The 20,232-nt window shown below is 39.8% G+C and overlaps 1 protein-coding gene across 16 annotated transcripts in view; it reads left to right on the top strand.

The window, feature by feature from the left end:
* The window catches only part of fars2 (phenylalanyl-tRNA synthetase 2, mitochondrial), a 380,692-nt gene that overhangs the window by 52,722 nt on the left and 307,738 nt on the right, over positions 1–20,232 (top strand). For 5 of the 16 annotated variants that reach the window (XM_059652273.1, XM_059652258.1, XM_059652268.1 and 2 more), the window contains 2 exons: positions 11,121–11,202; positions 13,119–13,174. The exons of 6 other annotated variants lie outside the window; for them this stretch is intronic. Coding sequence is in view for 4 of the 10 variants with exons in the window: in XM_048520868.2 (XP_048376825.1) it covers positions 11,194–11,202 (9 nt within the window). In the remaining 6 variants the exon portion in view is untranslated. The remainder of the gene's footprint in view (positions 1–11,120; positions 11,203–13,118; positions 13,175–20,232) is intronic. 5 more of the 16 variants (XM_048520868.2, XM_048520843.2, XM_059652262.1 and 2 more) reach the window with 1 other exon arrangement.

Below are 20,232 nucleotides of genomic sequence, written 5' to 3'. Positions count from 1 at the left end.
TTTGAAAGTAGTAATTTAGCTGGGGGTCCTCGATTGCTTATCAATTTCTAAAGGTGTTTCAACCAAAGTAGTTTGGGAACCACTGCACAAAGTAACCTGATATTATTATATTAACAAGTGTTCTCCATTTATACTTGAACAAAGTTTCCATATTCCACTTGGTGGTTTTTGACATTTCTGTATGGAATCTCCCATTTCATTTTTTTGCAAAGAGAAGAATTAAAATTATTATCCACCACAGTTAAACTGCATTAAATGTAATTGAAACTGCAGCGCAAAAAAAAAGTGCGAATCACCTAACTTTGAAATAAGTGGAATAGATAGATTTCAGAAAAATGTATTTTTAAAAACTTGCTACTGGCAGACACAAGTATATCATATGTGTTTTTCACTGTCTTGGGAACATGTTTGAATGTTGAAAGCTCCACACCAATATCATAAACGTTGGGAATAATTTGCTGAACAAATCTGAGGATGGTGTGCATTGGATTATTTCTGAACAATTGTATTGCAAATAACAAAACTACATGTTTACATTCAGTTGTTACAATTCTGTTATTAAGTCATAAATTGTGGATTACAATGGATGATAGATTCAAATTTGAGGGATTCTACTCCTAAAAGTTTTTATTTTAAGTAGCATAGGAACTTTTTGATTCATCTTTTGTCACTGATGGTTTTGCAGTTGAGCTTCAAGATGATTGCAGGACATTGGTTGCGATTCCCCAATTTATAGTTTGAGATCTTATTCAAAGGGAACTAACTTGCCAATTCCACCATTGGTAAAGTTTGGCAGACTGACCTAATTTGCTAAGAGCAGACAGGCAGCCTTCGCAGCTGCTCACAGACATATCTTGTCAGAAATGGGACAAATTAGGAAAATACTCCTAACTTGACAGGCAGACCAATCTGATTTACCAATTGGGAAACTTGCCACCTCTTTGTTTTGGGAAGACAGACAATCGAAGTGATGGTGATCTGAGGTCCTTAAGTAATTGTTAATTGACCACTTAAGGGCCTTCGGAAATCCCACTAGAGCTTCTAACCCCGCACTTAATGGCACATCTGGTCAGATGTGGGTGAGTTCTCTCTCCAGGCTCAACCTCCCCAATTATTTGACATTCTGGCCACCCGCCTTGCCACCTCAAGGAAAAGGAAAATTGTTGTTTTAAGCCAAATAGGTATGATAATTATGATACAGTAAAGTCACCATTACCCCAGAGGACTGTTCTTGGATCAGAGAGAGGTGACTGGTGATTTAACCTGAGGGTTACTGCCTCTCAGGTAAGTGCTGGGGCAAGACCTTAATAGTAACCACAGTAAATACAGTAATTGAACCCATGCTGTGCATTGCAAATGAATCATCCAGCCACCTATGCTAACCTTTGTCAGAGAGTAGTGGAGATTAGGGTGTTGAATATATTCAAGCCTAAAAACAAGCATATTTTTTGATCTCTAGGGCTGTTACATGCTATGGCTGAGCAAGCACAAAACTAAGGTTTGGGCCACACTGAGAATGGCCATGATCTTATTCAATAGAGAAGCGGGTTAGATGGACCAAACAGCTTACCTCTGTTCTTTTCCTTGAGATCTTATAAGATGTCACAGTTGAATTGCAACTTAAAACATGTCTTCGAAGTGCATTTGAACTGATAATACAGATTGAAGAAGTTGCAAATTGATTATGGTAATTTGAGAAGTGAAGATTTTTATATCAGATTACTATTGGGACTGCAGTGCATTTTCAGCTCTTGTGGGAGGTTTTAACCAAGGGGAAATTCACTGACAAGAATATCTTATGGAGCTGGCTCGTAATGTCTCCTTTGTCACTGTGGACTGATAGCTCACAAACCAAAAATACTTGTACTTCACCACATCAGAGAAAATCAGTATGTTCAGTAAAGAATGTGTATGAATATATAAATTGTGTTGTGCATGCATTAACCCAACAATGTTCAAGTGGTAGATAATAAAGTGTGAAGCTGGATGAACACAGCAGGCCAAGCAGCATCTCGGGAGCACGAAAGCTGACGTTTCGGGCCTAGACCTTTCATCAGAGAGGGGGATGGGGAGAGGGTTCTGGAATAAATAGGGAGAGAGGGGGAGGCAGACCAAAGATGGATAGAGGAGAAGATAGGTGGAGAGGAGAGTATAGGTGGGGGAGGTAGGGAGGGGATAGGTCAGTCCAGGGAAGATGGACGGGTCAAGAAGGTGGGATGAGGTGAGTAGGTGGGAAATGGAGGTGCGGCTTGAGTTGGGAGGAAGGGATGGGTGAGATGAAGAACAGGTTAGGGAGGCGGAGGCAGGCTGAGCAGGTTTTGGGATGCAGTTGTGGGAGGGGACGAACTGGGCTGGTTTTGGGATGCGGTGGGGGAATTGGGCTGCAGGGTTCCCAAGCAGAATAGGAGTTGCTGTTCCTGCAACCTTTGGGTGGCGTCGTTGTGGCACTGCAGGAGGCCCTGCGGCCCAATGGTATCAATGTGGACTTCACCAACTTCAAAATCTCCCCTTCCCCCACCGTATCCCAAAACCAGCCCAGCCTGCCTCCGCCTCCCTAACCTGTTCTTCCTCTCACCCATCCCTTCCTCCCACCTCAAGCCGCACCTCCATTTCCTACCTACTAACCTCAACCCACCTCCTTGACCCGGCAGTCTTCCCTGGACTGACCTATCCCCTCCCTACCTCCCCTCTCCACCTATCATCTTTTCTCTCCATCTTCGGTCCGCCTCCCCCTCTCTCCCTATTTATTCCAGTTCCCTCTCCCCATCCCCCTCTCTGATGAAGGGTCTAGGCCCCAAACGTCAGCTTTTGTGCTCCTGAGAAGCTGCTTGGCCTGCTGTGTTCATCCAGCTCCACACTTCATTATCTTGGATTCTCCAGCATTTGCAGTTCCCATTATCTCTGATACAATGTTCAAGTGCTATTTTGGTTGATCTGGTTTTAGGTAAAAATGTAGTCATCATAATACTTCAGAATTTTTTTTCCCCCCTATTCAACCATAAGATGTGGGTATAGTTGTCTGGGCCAATATTTATTGCCCACCCTGAGATGCACTTGAAGTTGGTGGTGATCTGCAACCTTCAACTTCTGCAGTCCATTTGTGGTAGGTTATTAAAGTAATATTTTACATTTCTGCTTTTTAATCTCTTTTCCTGTCTGTGTATGTTCCCATGTATCTCAATGAATAAATGCATTGTGGTGTTGAATCATGCAGACAAGGAAGGTCCGAGGGTTAATTCTTGAGTCCGTACCCAGTTTATGAATCTTAGGTAGCAGAATTCCTGCAAAAAATGACTTCTGACAACTTAGACTAAAGAGGTCAAAATAAAAACTGTGATAACAAAGTGTGGAGCTGGATGAACATAGCAGGCCAAGCAGCATCTTAGGAGCACAAAAGCTGACGTTTCATGCCTAGACCCGATTGAAGGGTCTAGGCCCAAAACGTCAGCTTTTATGCTCCTCTGTTGCTGCTTGGCCTGCTGTGTTCATCCAGCTCCACACTTTGTTATCTCGGATTCTCCATCATCTGCAGTTCCAATTATCACTGAAAATAAAAACTGTGGTTGCCATTGAATTCTGTACTCAATTTCACACTCTCACTTCATGTTTCTCTCAATAGTAACCATATTTCTTTATCTATCATTGAATTGAATTGATTAAATACATAGTGTTGGACTATCATTCAGCAAGATCCCAGGTTCCTGTTTATCAACTTGCATTTCGGTTATTTTGAAGTGGAAAGCTTTTGAAGCTGAAGGATGGGTAAAATAAAATCTGTTAGAGACAGAAAAAAGATACAAAGGAAAAATTAGAATTAAAATTCGTGTTCATGGAGTCATACAGCATGGAAACAAACCCTTTGGTCCATCTAGTCCCTGCTGACCATGTTCCCAAACTAAACTAAACAATTGTGTGCATTTGGCCCATACGTCTCATGCTTATTAATGTACTTATCCAAATGTCTTTTAAAATGTTGTAACTGTATCTGCATCCACCATTTCCTCCGGTAATTCATTCCACACATGAACCACCGTGTGTAAAAAAAAAAAAAAAAATCGTCCCTGAGAACTTCTTTTAAAAAAACCTCTCCTCTCACCATATAAATATGCCCCCTAGTTTTGAACTCCTCCACCATAGGGAATAGAATGTGGCTATTTACCTTATCTAAACCCCTTGGGATTTTTATAAACCTCTGTATAGGACACCCCTCAACCTTGTACGATCCAGTGAAAATGTCCCAGACTATTTTTATAATTCAAACCCTCCATTCCCAGCAACATTCTCGTACATCTTTTCTGAACCCTCTCCAATTTAATAATATCCTTCCTATAGAAGGATGACCAGAACTGCACACAGTTATCCAGAAGAAGCCTCACCAACATCCTGTACAACGTCAACATGACATTCCAACTTCCAACTCAATGGTCTGAGTAGTGAAGACAAGCAAGCTAAATACCTTCTTAACCAGCCTGTCTACATGTGACACAAATTTCAAAGAATTATGTATCTGAACCTCCAGATCTCCTGGATTCGTCGGAGGCTCACTGATGATGTTACCTAGAATGGTGACAAAACGTCTGAAAACTAACCTTCCAGCTCAGCGAGCAAATTCACATTCAGAACCTCAACCTGAGCTACAAATCTTCTCAAAACTCGCTAATCTCTAGATCTCCGTTCTACAACACTACTTGGGGCCCTACCATTAATTGTACAAGTCTGGACCTTGTTTGTTTTATCAAAATGCAGTACCTCATTTCTCCAACTTAAGCTCCATCTGTCCTTCTCAGCCATTGACCCAATTGATCAAGATGTAGTGGTAAACTTAGACAACCTTCTTCATTGTCCACTATACTACCAATTTTACTAACAGTGCCTGCTACATTCTCATCCAAGTAGTTTATTTGTATGACAAATGAAACTGGACCCAGATCTCTGTGGAACACCGCTGACCCAGGCCTCCAGTCCCAAAAACGACCCTCTCTCCCAGATGTCTGTGTGCTCATCTATGCTCATTTGAGCATAGCTGCTTCAGTATCTGAAGATTCACGAATGGTGCTGACCATTGTGCAATCATCAGTAAAAATCCTGACTCCTGACATTATAGTGGAGGGAAGGTCATTGACGCAGCTGAAGATGGTTGAGCCTAAGACACTGTCCCTGAAAACCTCCTGCAGAGATGTTCTAGAGCTGAGGTAACTGACTTCCAACAACCACAATTATTTTCCTATGTGCCAGGTTTGACTCCAACCAGCAGAGAATTTGCTCCCTAATACCCCTTGATTCCAGTTTTGCTAGCTGTCCTTGATTGCACGCTTAGTTTAATGCTGTCTTGAAATAGAGGGCTGTCCCTCTCACCTCTCCTCTGGAATTCAGCTGTTTTTCCCATGTTTGAACCAAGGCTGTGATGTTAGGAGCTGAGTGGCCCTGGTGGAACCCAAACTGGTCACAGTTATATCTGGCACACAGGAAGATGGTTGGAGTCTTCGGAGGTTAGTTATCCCAGCTCCAGGGCATCTCTACAGGAAAATGAATGCTTAAACAGTTTTTTTTTTCCATTGATGTCAATCAGTGATGAACATGCAGCTCAGTAACGTCCTTCATGATTCCCACTGAATTCATAGCTATAGTATCCAGTGAGAAATAAATGTTCAACTGCCTACTGCACTTGTAAATGCACATTCAAGTATCACAGTTGTTAACTGGTCACCTTATTTGTAATTGTTTACTCACCTTTGACAACTCGATGTTTAATAATGCTTTTGAGATTGTACTTAACGCATGTATTTCAGCATCTCTTGTATTTGTTCATGGGTGAAATCGAGATTAACATCTGGACAAATGAGGGGTGTGAAGCCAGTCGTCGTGGTCATAACCGTGAACTGTATCAGCTCTTAGCTTGTAATGAGGAAGTTGCTCTTCTAGTAGACTGATAATTTCAACTTCTGGAAGGTCAGTACTGTTGCACACATTAGTAATGGTGCAGGCATCTCTGGGGTGACTTATTACCTCCATGACATTGAAGTAAAACAAGTCAGTTAATTAAAATGACATGTACATCATTTGCTGCAGAACGTTAGAGCTGATATTTAGTTGTATTTTGTTTAAATAGTGCTAGGCAGCAATTCCTTCAGATTCAGAAATTGGTGAACTCTTTTCAGCAGCTAAAGCTGAGGTGGCACAAATTTCTGTAATTCCAGGGTATCAGTTTTGCCCCAGAATTGCTGCTTTGTGTAAATAAATAACTCAATCTGCACTAGTCTTACTGTAATTTGCCAGCAAACTTTGGTCCAAAATGTTGATGGTACTACCCACACATGTGATATTAGGCACTGTTTATAATGTCTAAAAGAATTGTTTGCTCAAATTGATTTAAAAAAACTGAATTAAAAGTTGAAAAACTAATTTTGTCTGAATAAGGAATTCCCACTTTGCTTTTGACTGCAGACATGTTTCTTGCCCAGCAGACAACAAATTTCACCATACAATTTTGGATTGTTTTTACTGAGATATTAGCACCCTAAACTGTTGCATTTATGTTGTTACTTTACATTTATGTCTTGAGGATAGTAGCAATGTTTGTGGAGTGACAGGACACAGATTGCACTATTTGCTTAGCAGCATTCTCCTGCAAAATCATTCCCACACCCTTCCCTGTTTTTGAGATGGAACAAATGAAAACTGTCTTATTTATACCTGTTGTATGATTGAGTGTGACATGTAGATTGAAAGCAGACTACTGGACTTGAGACCAATAATGTTTGAAACTTGCAGCAGACAAGTGTCATAAAGAGAGAGTGTTTGTCAAATGCTCTGTGTATTTAATATGTATGCTTCACTGTTTCATCTCTGTGGGTGTTACTTATTCTGAATTACCAATACTGCGTATCTATTTAGTGATATAAATGTTGCACAGTTCAAGCAGTTTCTGTCCACAGACCTCCACGTCTTAATGTAAGTTTTTATGTTTTAATAATAACAGTTTGCATGCACTGTTATAATATTAACTGTTGTATTGCCCAGTCAGACTTCAAATTATATGACAAACTATTAGCATTGTCATAACCACAAAATCAGTTCACAGTACCTTTTTTGTTTTGGACTAATTGAAAGCTTGGTGGTGATACTTTTGAAATGAAGTGTCCAAATATTTTGAAATATAGCAAACCAGTAAATGGATCCTTGCACCAAATTGGGATCTAATACTAAAGAATACAGATGTACTTGTACTTCAGGGAACATCAAGTGCTCCTCATGAAATTTAGTTAACGTACTGTGCCAGAAAACACGGCAATGACAGAAATGGTTATTAGTGAAATAAGGAGTTTTAAAATGTTATTGAAGTAACAGTAAATTGGTAAATAGTTCCTTGCACCAAATTGGAGCAGAACATTTAATATTAAAGAAAACGGTAGATGAATTTCAGTAGACCGAATCAAATGTTTCTCCTGAAATTTAATTAATGTACTGTGCTGGAGAACAAGCCAATGACAAAAAAAATGACTAATGGTTGTTTGTAAATAAATTGACAGGCAGTCAAGGCTGTCTAATAAACCAGCTGGTTTTTTGCCAGTCCTTGCAAAATTTGTTTGTTTTTTTTTAGCTTAGCTTTCTGCGTTTTGAAATAAAATGTTTGCATTGCTATGGAGGTATTTTGTACTGATAACATTGGTCTAGCAGTTTGAACTAAAAACCCAGACAATATGAATTGGCATGCCACTGGTATGAGCATTTAAATTCATCTGGGGGGATCAAAACTAAGAAAAGAAAGCTGGTATAGTATTAGTATAATTATCATTTTGAACAGTTGGATTGTTATTAAATCCCACTACTTCACTATTATTCTTTAAGACAGTGTTGTCCAATAAGGATTACATGCTTGCCAATCTTGTGATCATATCACCATATTGGTTGCACAGTACAGAACATACCCAAAGCTAAGGCGAATCCTTAAATGTGTCATCATTCGAAGTTCTGCTGTCCATGCCTTAACTCACCCAAGTCCCATTCTCTGTTACTGATTTTTTTTTTAAACTCTCATCCTTCTTTACAAATTTCCCTCAAGATTTGCCCCACGCCCCCTCTCTGTAATTTTCTGCAACCCCACAACCTTCCTGGTCCTCAGTTGCCTAGGCTTGAAGATCTGGAATACCCTTCCTGCACCTCCTGGCCGTTTCATCTTGCTTTCCTCTTGTAAAAGGGTCCTTTAAAACCAACCCTTTGACCAAGGTCTTTGACACCAGAGCAAATATTTCTTTATTTGACTTACTTGGTAACATAAATTATTTTATAATGCTCCTGCAGAAGACCTGGGAACCCAGTGCCCAAAATCTGCTACCTTTTGGGACTGACACTACTGGATTTTACCAGATTTTTGGATTACGTGTTAGTGTCATTATCTATCAATTGTGCTTCAATTTAAAAACTTTTTTAGATTAGATTAGATTAGATTCACTATAGTATGGAAACAGGCCCTTCGGCCCAACAAGTCCACACTGCCCCTTGCAGCATCCCACCCAGATCCATCCCCCTATAACCCACACACCCCTGAACACTATGGGCAATTTAGCGTGGCCAATCCACCTAGCCTGCACATCTTTGGACTCTGGGAGGAAACCAGAGCACCCGGAGGAAACCCACGCAGACACGGGGAGAATGTGCAAACTCCACACAAACAGTCACCTGAGGCTAGAATTGAACTCTGGTCCCTTCCATCCTTATTTTGTTTTATGTATATAACTAATTATTTGCTGGTTGAACACCAGCTATGTATCTAAAGAATGGGGAGAACCAAGGAGAGGCAAATCTGAAAGACACTTAATTAACTCATGTTTGACCTTCTATACTGGAATGCCATTTAGTATCACAGGAAACGAACATTATCTTAATGCTCGTGTGAAAGCATTTGCACATTTCTGAACTAATTATAGATATTGTAAATGTTGAGTGGCGACCAGGAAGAAAAATGTCTTGTTTTGCGACAGCTAAATTGGGTTACTGTACCTTTTATAAATGTAATTTGTTCCTGTTGTTTAATCTTGTAATAGTCTCCTAGAGATGAACAAAGTTTGAGGGACAGGACAAAGAGTGAGCTATAGTCTACTGCACAGTGACAGCAGCTCTGTCAAAAGACTATTTTTAGCAGCAGCAATTAATCATGAGACAGCATCCAGCTGAGTTATAGCAACGGAAATATTTCAGAATGCTTTCGTTTTCTTCAATGGTGCTATCTTCACCACGTACCTTACTGAAGTGAGGTTACAGTTTCTTTAGTGTCAAGGATTCTATGATTTTCTATTAACTTTTGACACGATCCTGGATTGTATCAAAGTCTGAGACTATGTCCTCACTTGAATGGGTTGCAACAGGATGCTAATGTCAATCTGTGTAAAATATCTCACCCGACGAAGAGCATCAATTTCCTGTGTGTGTGTGTGTGTGTTCCATTCACTGTGTAGTGAGTGTTTTGGACAATATTGCTTTCAGAATGGAAACCTGTCACCTGTCCTCTGGTCCGTATCCCTTATCAGCATGTCTGATTTTTAACAATTCATTGAATTCACAAACTTCTAATATTTATTAAACTGCTACTCTCTGTTTGTTTGTGAAACGGTTGCGTCCATCGACTTCTCAAGTGCAAGTCAGGATGGATAATAAATACTACACTTGCTGGTGATGCTTACGTCCTGGAAAAGAATCAAGTATTTCCACCTAGAGCATGTAGAAGCATGGCCTTGGATATTTTGCTTTCATGCACCCTTCGTATTGGTTAATAAATGGAGCCATGCAGAGTGGATTGCTATTCATTGCAGAAGCTTGTTTACATCATCACGGTCGCGTCGCTGCTATAAAAGATGTCAGTAAGAAATAACAGATGTGTAATATTGGCTAGAAATTGAAGCAGAAACAAGGCAATCGTAGCCCTATAGGCGTGTGGATGTTTCCTCGCAAAGCGTTACTCAAATTGGGTAGATTGTCCCACAGATAATTTTAGTCAACAGCATAATTATAGCCATATTTGCAGAATTGTGTCCATCCCAGATACCTGATCAGTAATCCTAGATTCTGCTTTCCTACTAGATTTAGATTTTTAGATTCTATTGTCACATGTACCAAAGTACAGGAGTACAGTGAAAAGTGTGTGTTGCTACACATGGGACCATCTTGGGTACCAAGGTACCCACATACAAAAAAAGCTTAGGTACAAAGTAAGAAGAAAAATTAGAGTTTAAAAAGTTAAGCATTGCTTAATAGAATAGTAGAAAAGTAAAGAAATAGCAGTAGTTTAAGTTAAATTATTTTGTAGCTTAAACTAGGAAAATAAAGGAATAAGCTAAATTTTCAACACTCTAATGAATTATGCTACAAGTTATGCTGTAAATTGCTGACCATATGAGTTGCTGATGGGATCTTTGGGATCTTGGTGAATGATGTGTCCAACTGTCTTGTCTCTTTAAGTAATGGAATTTTAAGGTAGAGAAAGAGTCAGAGGAATAACAGAAATAAAAATAGTGAATTTGAGTCAAAGTAGGTAGACTGGTCAATAGAAACCATTTTTTTTGCCCAGGTCAGCTGAAACACTTTTTATTTGTAGTCCCGTTATGGCTAGAGTCTCACTTCTTTAGGCAGGAAATTGTTCCTCGAAGTTTCTTTTATCATAAATTCAGAAAACCACCTCCTGTCTTTTTTACCTCCAATATACTTTTCCTTTCTATACTAATTCGAACTTCAGTTCACCTAGTGCCTTTTGTTATTCAAGACAACAAAATGTGAGGCTGGATGAACACAGCAGGCCAAGCAGCATCTCAGGAGCACAAAAGCTGACGTTTCGGGCCTAGACCCTTCATCGGTGAGGGTTCTGGAATAAATAGGGAGAGAGGGGGAGGCGGACCGAAGATGGAGAGAAAAGAAGATAGGTGGAGAGAGTATAGGTGGGGAGGCCTTTTGTTATTCGTCTGCTTTTTTTTCCTCTCTTTACGTGAACAACAAAACAGATTTATAATGTGTCAGATTCTGTGTTGCCAGTGTCTTGCCATTATCCACTTGCACTTTCTGAAATTAATAGTGCAAAACAAATTCCAAGCTGAGGAAGTAATTCACTTCTCATTATGGATTTTTCTTAGTGAAGTTTGGACCTCATTCAAGCTTTAAATGACGTGAAATACCAGTCTGTTGAAAAACAATGAAATCACAAATATGAATGGAGTAAGTATTGACTAGTTTTCTTTGCTTGTTTTAATAACAATTCATTATAAAACTTGGAATTTAGACCTGATTCCTGAAACAGTTTAGGGCTGAAAGAAAGTTGCAGGTGATTGTGCTCCACCACCACAATCCATGCATGGCTCATCACCTTCCCTCCCTGCTTGGATCTGTAAAATGTTAAGCAGAAGTTATTGTAGACTGGACTTTTGAAATAGGGTTTTTTTTTGTTTACAGCATTGTGTAATACAGGTTGACTACATTAGCTGCTTTCATTTTATCCTTTTAGAAGCTTGGCAGGAGAATGCATTCTCACCAGGAAACATGCTGAAATTAGAAAACAGCAGGACAGGAGTTTGACCTTTTATAACATCTGTTTTTGAGATCGCTTGAAAGTCTAGCAATTATATGTTTGTTCCACGTGATGTTTTAATTGGAAGTACATCTAGCTTCAGGGGCAAGTATAATAAGACTCCAGAGTCAAACCAATGCAAATAGTTCAAGGATTTGCTTATTTTTGGAATGGGAGTACATGTATCTCCTGCTACTACACTAGGACAGGATATCGGTGCTGCTAGAATCATTGAGTACCTGGAGCAGGAAATTGAGGGTATAGGCACAAGCAGCGTGCTGTTGATGTAATCATTGCTGTCACAGTGCCACTCATTACCTCACTTGGCTCACCATCCCCCTGAGAGTTTGGGTATCCATTCTGTTCTAGCATTTGGCTCACTGCCCAGCTCTGGCACTTGGCTCACTGCTCCACCATCTCACTCCATGCTTGTCTCGCCACCTTACCTCCATGCTTGTCTCTGTAAAATTTGTACATTTTGTAACATTTGAAACTAGAGAACCATTTGAAAAGGAACACATTTTGTTGGTTCTGCAATTTTAAAATAATTTTGAATTGCTGAATGTAATGAATAGTCCTTATTTATCATCATTCTCCTGATCTGCTTACCACACTTAATCTCTAATATTTAATGTTGTGACTTTATTGAGGTAATCATCTATTCCATAATTCTGTTCAGACTTTCTTTCTGGTTGCAGTATTATTCTAAAATATAAATATTTATAAATGCGTTTTTCACATGCACATCTTGTGGGTGTCTTTCTACTCATCTAAATGATTTTCTAAAATGCTTAATCATATCTAATGCAAAGGCTCTGGGTGACCCAGCATGTTGTAATTCTAGGTCTGTGATACAGAGTGCAAGGAAATGAATTTGCTTCCCTAACTTTCATATAGAAATCAAGTTGAGGCCAAACATTTTTCTTAGAGCAATCTGGAAGGTAATTATTGTAGCTTGCTTTTGTTTTACTCCTAATAGCTAGATAGACAACAGTGTTATTACCTAGTTTGCGATAAAAATTTAGGACTTTTGGCTTTTATGTTTAGATTTTCAAGAGGCTAAATCTCTCTGAATGTGAAATGATAGCTGGGACTGCAAACATTTAAATGTAGTGTTTGTTTTCCCAGTACAATATTCTGGAGTAAAAAATTATGAAGCGTTTTGTTTTGCTGATGTTACCAAAACTCAAAACACAAAAGAGAGGGTGGTACCTTCAAACTAAATACTTTAATACTTTGCTTCATGATAAAATGACTGTGTTCAGCTGATGCCCTTCTCTACCAGCTTTGGTGCTTGTACAGGCTTTTATATGTAAAACGATTGGGGAGCATTTTACAATTAGTGCTTTATTGTATTTTCTAATCAAGCTGTTCAGAGATGTTATTGCACATATATGTGGCAGGTGGGATTTGAACCCAGGGCCCTTAAAATTAATGCTTTGTTTACATACTCAGAATATGCATCACTTGCTTAAGCACACAAGCTTTATGCAGTGTGTGTGTGTGTGTGTGTGTCAAAAATGAAAAAAAAATCACATGTCCAAACATTTCACTTCACTCTCGCCAGGTCAGTTTGCAACAACTACCAATGTTAAAATTATCGCCACTTTGGGGAAGATTAATGTGAGTAGATATTACGAACTTATTAGTACGTTTTAGATACTAACACAATGTTTTTAAACAATATTTTAGATAGCTACTAATGTCTGGAATTTCTGTGGTTAGAGGAGCATGTTCTTATTGCCAACATTTATGGCTGGAAGTATACCCACTTCCATGGGTTGGTCATTCTACAACATGTCGTATAATTTAGTAAGAACAGCATTACTATCTCGATATAGTGCCTTTAATACAGACAACACCCCCAAGTGTTTCTCAGAAGCTAATAATCAAAGACATACTGATCTTAAAAGAAGTGGTTCAAGCAGAGGTTTAGTAGATTTGTAAAAGAGGAGAGAGAGAGATGAGGAGACAAATTTGTTGAAGGAATTCCAGAGCTTTGGGTCTAGACAGCTGTGGGAGCATGATCTGCAAAGGAATAGTCAGTGGAAGATGCATAAGAAGCCAGAATTGGAGTAATAGTGAATTATTGGATGTTCATAGGACTGGGTAAGATTAGTCTTGAAGAGAGGTGAGCTCTTGAAATTATTTGAAGAATGTTCAGATTTTAAATTAGAAATATTACAGGACCAGGGCAAATTGGCATGGAAGACGATGATAGCCCACAGGGCCCAGTGTGATGTAGAGTATAGGCAGCAGACTTTTTGGATGAATTGAAATTTAAAAGTGGTGTTAAACGGGAACAGTTGATCTGTGGAAGTTCCCAAGATATGGATGGAGTGGGATGTTCTTGCACAGCTGTTGGCCTGAGGGGCCAATGATGTGGTAGTTAAAGTCGGGATTTGTAATAGAGAGCGTATGTCTCATCGGTTCCAGATCAAATAAGATTACTGAGGTTGTGAATAGCTGGCTTCAAACTGAGGGAGCGACTGGTATCAGGGATAGAGTTAATACTGACGTTTCGGGCCTAGACCCTTTATCAGGCCCGAACCATCAGCTTTCCTGCTCCTAAAATGCTGCTTGGCCTGCTGTGTTCGTCCAGCTCCTACCTTGTTATCTCGGATTTTCCAACATCTGCAGTTCCTATTATCTCTGATAGAGTTAATGCTATTTGCAATGGGAATCAACACTTGATCTTTATCGGATGAAATTGCTATTCATGCAGGATTGGATGTGGAATAGAAATCATGAGAATGTCACCCAGGACTGCAGCTTTTGGATGAAGAAGTAGATATTTGTAAATTCATCATAAAAATGGAAAGAACTGCAGATGCTGTAATTCAGAAACTAAAACAGAAATTGCTGGAAAAGTTCAACAAGCCTGGCAGTGTCTGTGATGAGAAATCAGAGTTAATGTTTTGGACTGAGTGACCTTTTTTCAGATTCATGTTAGCTAATGACAATTTGTGAGATTGCAAGCAGGAAGTCACAAAGGGACATGAATAAATTGATTGAGAAGCTTTGGAATTCAACACAGGAAAGTGCGAGATCATCTGTTGTGGACCCCAGAAAAACATACCAGTTTTTTTTTAAATGTCACAAGTTGAGGAGCTCTAGAGTGTCAAAAGAATTTAGATATCTTTGTACACTAAATACAATCAAATAAGTTAATGGGGTTGTTCTTTATATTGGAGATTGGAATTTAGAAGGGCTTATGATCAGTGTTACTTAAGAGTTGGTGACAGACTGCCAACTTGATTGGATACATTGATATCAGCCTTGAAAGAGTATGTTGGATAACTGATTTTCATAACTGCCATCGGGTCTTGCTTGAAGTACAAGATAGATAGGAGCAGTAGAGGAAAAAAACACTCAAAAGCCCAGGAAAGTTCAATCATAGGACAACTAATGCAAGAAGACACTCCTGTGTGTGGAAGCGACAGAATTTGTGAGAAATTTCTTTTCCCATCGCAGGTGGTATATCTCCAGTGCTTATTGCTGATAAGTTCAATTGAAACTCATGAATGTGAGTGAGAAGAAACCTGGGATTGGAGGAGCAGGGAAAAGTGAGTGGCAACACATCAGCTTAAGCATCGGAATGGCGGTGATGACAGAGACTTTGAGGATGAGAGAACAATTTTAAACATGCAGCAAAGTAAACTTAAAATCACTATCTGTCAATTAATTCCTTACAGATGTATAGTGTCTCTAGCATGAGACTGCGTAGATTTAGTGGCCACTAAATAGGAAGAAATTGTAGTGGTTGCTCCTGTAATGGGCACTGTGTTCATTAAATAATTTAATAATGAACACTGTTGTGAAAAGTATAATCTGTTGTCCTTCTCTAATTGCTGTAAAGCTGGGTGGCTTGCTAAGCCAAGTCAGAGGGCAGTTAAGAGTTATATAGAACATTACAGCACAGTACACGCCCTTCGGCCCTCGATGTTGTGCCGACCTGTCATACCGATCTCAAGCCCATCTAACCTACACTATTCCATGTACGTCCATATGCTTGTCCAATGACGACTTAAATGTACCTAAAGTTGGCGAATCTACTACCGTTGCAGGCAAAGCGTTCCATTCCCTTACTACTCTCTGAGTAAAGAAACTACCTCTGACATCTGTCCTATATCTTTCACCCCTCAATTTAAAGCTATGCCCCCTCGTGCTCGCCGTCACCATCCTAGGAAAAAGGCTCTCACTATCCACCCTATCTAACCGTCTGATTATTTTATATGTTTCAGTTACCTCTCAACCTTCTTCTCTCTAATGAAAACAGCCTCAAATCCCTCAGCCTTTCCTCGTAAGATCTTCCCTCCATACCAGGCAACATCCTAGTAAATCTCCTCTGCACCCTTTCCAAAGCTTCCACATCCTCCTTATGATGCGGTGACCAGAACTGTACACAATACTCCAAGTGCGGCCGCACCAGAGTTTTGTACAGCTTCACCATAACCTCTTGGTTCCAGAACTCGATCCCTCTATTAATAAAAGCTAAAACACTGTATGCCTTCTTAACAGCCCTGTCAACCTGGGTGGCAACTTTCAAGGTTCTGTGTGCATGGACACCGAGATCTCTCTGCTCATCTACACTATCAAGAATCTTACCATTAGCCCTGTACTTTGCCTTCCGGTTACTCCTACCAAAGTGCATCACCTCACACTTGTCTGCATTAAACTCCATTTGTCACCTCTCAGCCCAGCTCTGCAGCTTATCTATGCCTCTCTGCAACCTGTAGCATCCTTTGTCACTCTCCACAACTCCACCGACCTTAGTGTCATCTGCAAATTTACTAACCCATCCTTCTACACCCTCATCCAGGTCATTTATAAAAATGACAAACAGCAGTGGACCCAACACCGACCCTTGCAGTACACCACTAGTAACTGGTCTCCAGGATGAACATTTCCCACCAACTACCACCTTCTGTCTCCTTTCAGCAAGCCAATTTCCGATCCAAACTGCTATATCTCCCACAATTCCATTCCTCCCACATTGCTCTGCATTCAGAGTAACATGTAAGCCAGATCAGCTAAAGATAGTTGAGTTACTTCCCTAAAAGACATGACTGAACCAGATAACAAGGTGTAGAGCTGGATGAACACAGCAGGCCAAGTAGCATCAGAAGAGCAGGAAGGCTAACATTTCAGGCCTGGACTCCTCTTCAGTGTCTAGACCCGAAATGTCAGCTTTCCTGCTCTTCAGATGCTGCTTGGCCTGCTGTGTTCATCCAGCTCTACACCTTGTTATCTCAGATTCTCCAGCACCTGCAGTTCCTACTATTTCTGACTGAACCAGATGATAGTTTTCCAGCAATGAATGATATTTGACATGATCATCATTGGAGGATATCTCTCACTACAGCAGCTCTGGTTATCTATCAATACCTTGCTGATAGATATGGGTGCTCGGTGGTTAGCACTGCTGCCTGTTAGTGCCAGGGACTCAGGTTTGATTCCACCCTCGGGTGACCGTGTGGAGTTTGCACATTGCCCCCATGTCAGCGTGGGTTTCTGCCGGGTGCTCTGCTTTCTTCCCATAGTCTGAAGCTGTGCAGGTTAGGTGGATTGACCATCCTAACATAGTGTTTAGGGATGTGTAGATTAGGTGGGTTACAGAGTAAGAATAGGGGGGTGGGCCTGGATAGGACGCAGTGAGGGTCATGTTGACTTGTTGGATCGAAGGGCCTGTTTCCACACTATAGGGATTCTGTGATTTAGAAAGCTAATTAAAGATCAATCGACCAACAGATTTGGGATAAATAAATTGGACAAAGGGAGAAATTCTTGCCCTTTAGCAGCATTAGTTTCTGTGAGCACATACTCGAGTACAGATCCATTGATATGGCATTAGCCACCAGAATAACACAGCTTTATTTTTATATTGGAATTTCAAGATAAAATAAATTGCTCAGATTACCTCATGAATTTAAAAAAAAAAGCCTGATGTGCAGTACTGTAAACTGGAAGGCTAGATCTTGATATAGTCATGACTTTGTGACAATCCAACCCCACACACTAGTGTAATAGATCAAACATGATGCAGTTCAACCAGTCAACAATTTGAAGGGGATAATGGGAACTGCAGATGCTGGAGAATCCAAGATGATAAAATGTGAGGTTGGATGAACACAGGAGGCCCAGCAGCATCTCGGGAGCACAAAAGCTAAAGCTAAAGCCAAACGATGAAGGGTCTAGGCCCAAAACATCAGCTTTTGTGCTCCTGAGATGCTGCTGGGCCTGCTGTGTTCGTCCAGCCTCACATTTTATTATCTAACAATTTGAAGGATTGACTTTCACGTGAGATATAAGCCCGGTACCTTGATGAGTATGTTTGATACAGAGGAGATTACCCAGCCCACACAAAGACCACAATATTCTTGATTGACATGCTGGTACTCCGACAGCAGAGTTGAAGATAGTTTCAAGTTTGAGTTACACTTTGGCCAGAACCTGTGTGAACAGTTGCAATTGGCAACTGCTGAAGATGGGCAGTATTGAGTTACAAAAGATCATTATTTAGGGATGGTCTGACAGAAATATCTTGGAAGATTTGTTCATTTTTCATTATAGAGATGAACTTGTTAAAATTTGACTCGTCATTTTCAAGGCCAAACAAATCCTAATTCCGAAGGCATCACACCAAGATATCATGCCTGTGTTACACTATGGGCACATGGCTGTTGAATGCACAAGACCATAATGACATAAATCTCTTTGGTCAAGAATAGACAGGAAATTCATTGACTTGTGAATGCACGTGAAGCGCATCAAATATTCCAAACCTCCACAGCAGAGGGAGCCTGTGTGACCACATGATGTTCTATCCACTCCTTGAACAAAAGTAGTGACAGACGTTTTCACAGTGCATGGGGAAGATTACATCCTTGTGATGGATTACTTCTGTAAATTTCCCATTGTGTGACAATATTACAGCACGACTGATGTGACTGTCACTGACATAATGAATGCTATTTCAGTTGTTTGACTCTGATCATACACTGTATGATCAATGAGCCACTAGACTCTGGCAAACCATTTCAAGGTATGTGTACTAAGTGGGGAATGACCTACATTACGTTATCTGAAGGCAAGTGTGAAGCAACCCATTGTCTAACCAATCGAAGACACAGGATATTCTTCGTCAAAGACAGGGGAATGAAAGAGATTTTGGATGAGCAAGCAGATACATAACTACTGTGACTCTGGATTGGACAGGGTACAAAGTAAAAATGAAAACACACATACCTGGATACCAGCAAAGGTTTCTAAAATCTGCACACTGGAGCAAATAGTGCCATTACTGATTTTGGTGCTACATGGTGAAGAAACAGAAGCCAATTCATACCAATGCATAGCACATAATTTTTTCAAGAAGACAGTGAGGAAGAACATTGATTATGTAACGACGTTCTGGGCAGCAATCTGCAGCAAGACAACCATGTTGTTAAACAAGTATAATAGCCAGGTGGGTATATGATCACGAGATCAGGATAATCTTTCAAAGTATTATTTTAAAGTCTGAAATGTTATCTTGTAAACTTTGTTTTACTTGTTGTGACAATACTACAGCTTTATGTGTATTTTGTCCAGGTCTTCTAATAAAGTAAGATTGAGACAAAGGTGTCAAGTGGTCTGCCCAAATCCAGTAGACTAAACAGCTTGTGAGGCCTTGGTTTTTTCTAAAGTTGGGATAATATTGGCAGCCTGAATGAGTAGGGTAAAACTCTCTCCAAACTAGTATTTTTAGTTTTGGCTTTCTGTAATTGCTAGAGTCTTGAAGCTGGATGTGGAAGCTCTTTATTCCTGTCTCTCTATACAGCTAGAAGCTGAGGTTCTGTTCCTGCTGCTAGACTTGCATGTGAGACAATCTATTTTACTGAATTTGCTTTTGCCAAGTGTGTGTTTATGGGATGTTGCTATATTGGAATGGTCAATTAGCACTAGTTAATATATTTAATTATTTTGTTAAGCATTGCACGAGTTACAGTTAAGCCAATTGTCTTATTTTATTTTTATTTTGTCTGTATTTTTTAAATGTAGCATAAAAATAGTGTGTCTTGCTTTAAAGGCGAGTAGTTTGACCAATAGACTTGCAATGCCTTATACTTGCATCAAAATAAGAAAAAATTAGGGTTTTAGACTATCTTCTTAAGTATTTGAGGGGGTTTGTTCTGGTCCATAACAACATTGTTTGTTTGTACAGTTATCAAGTTGGCAACATGGTAAGAGTTTAAAGATCTCCAACTCTATCTTGCCTTTGATCACTTGAAGCATGACCTTTTAAACACCTGTTTCTGTATTGTAAACTTACCTTTAATATTAGCCCATTTATCCCGAGGAATATAATATCTATACATTCTGGTTAATTGTAATAAATGCCTGTTAAATTCGTCAGTACAATGATACCCACATCTGGTTTCTTATTTTTCATGAAATAACATAGGGATTGAAGCATAAGACACAACATCTAATAACAAATCAACTCAATAAAAGTCCAAATACCCCATTACATTAACACAAACACAGATGGCAATGCTAGTATATGACTGCATCTCCTTGTAAATGGTTCAGCGAAAATGAAAAAGTCATCAGTCGTGGAGATGTACAGTATAGAAACAGACCCGTCAGTCCCATCCGTCCACGCTGATCAGATATCCTATGTGAATCTAGTCCCATTT

Source organism: Stegostoma tigrinum, chromosome 2 (assembly GCF_030684315.1).
Source record: "Stegostoma tigrinum isolate sSteTig4 chromosome 2, sSteTig4.hap1, whole genome shotgun sequence".
Lineage (NCBI taxonomy): Eukaryota > Metazoa > Chordata > Chondrichthyes > Orectolobiformes > Stegostomatidae > Stegostoma > Stegostoma tigrinum.
The sequence above is the reverse complement of the archived record's forward strand: the minus strand, read 5'-3'. Positions and strand labels throughout refer to the sequence as shown.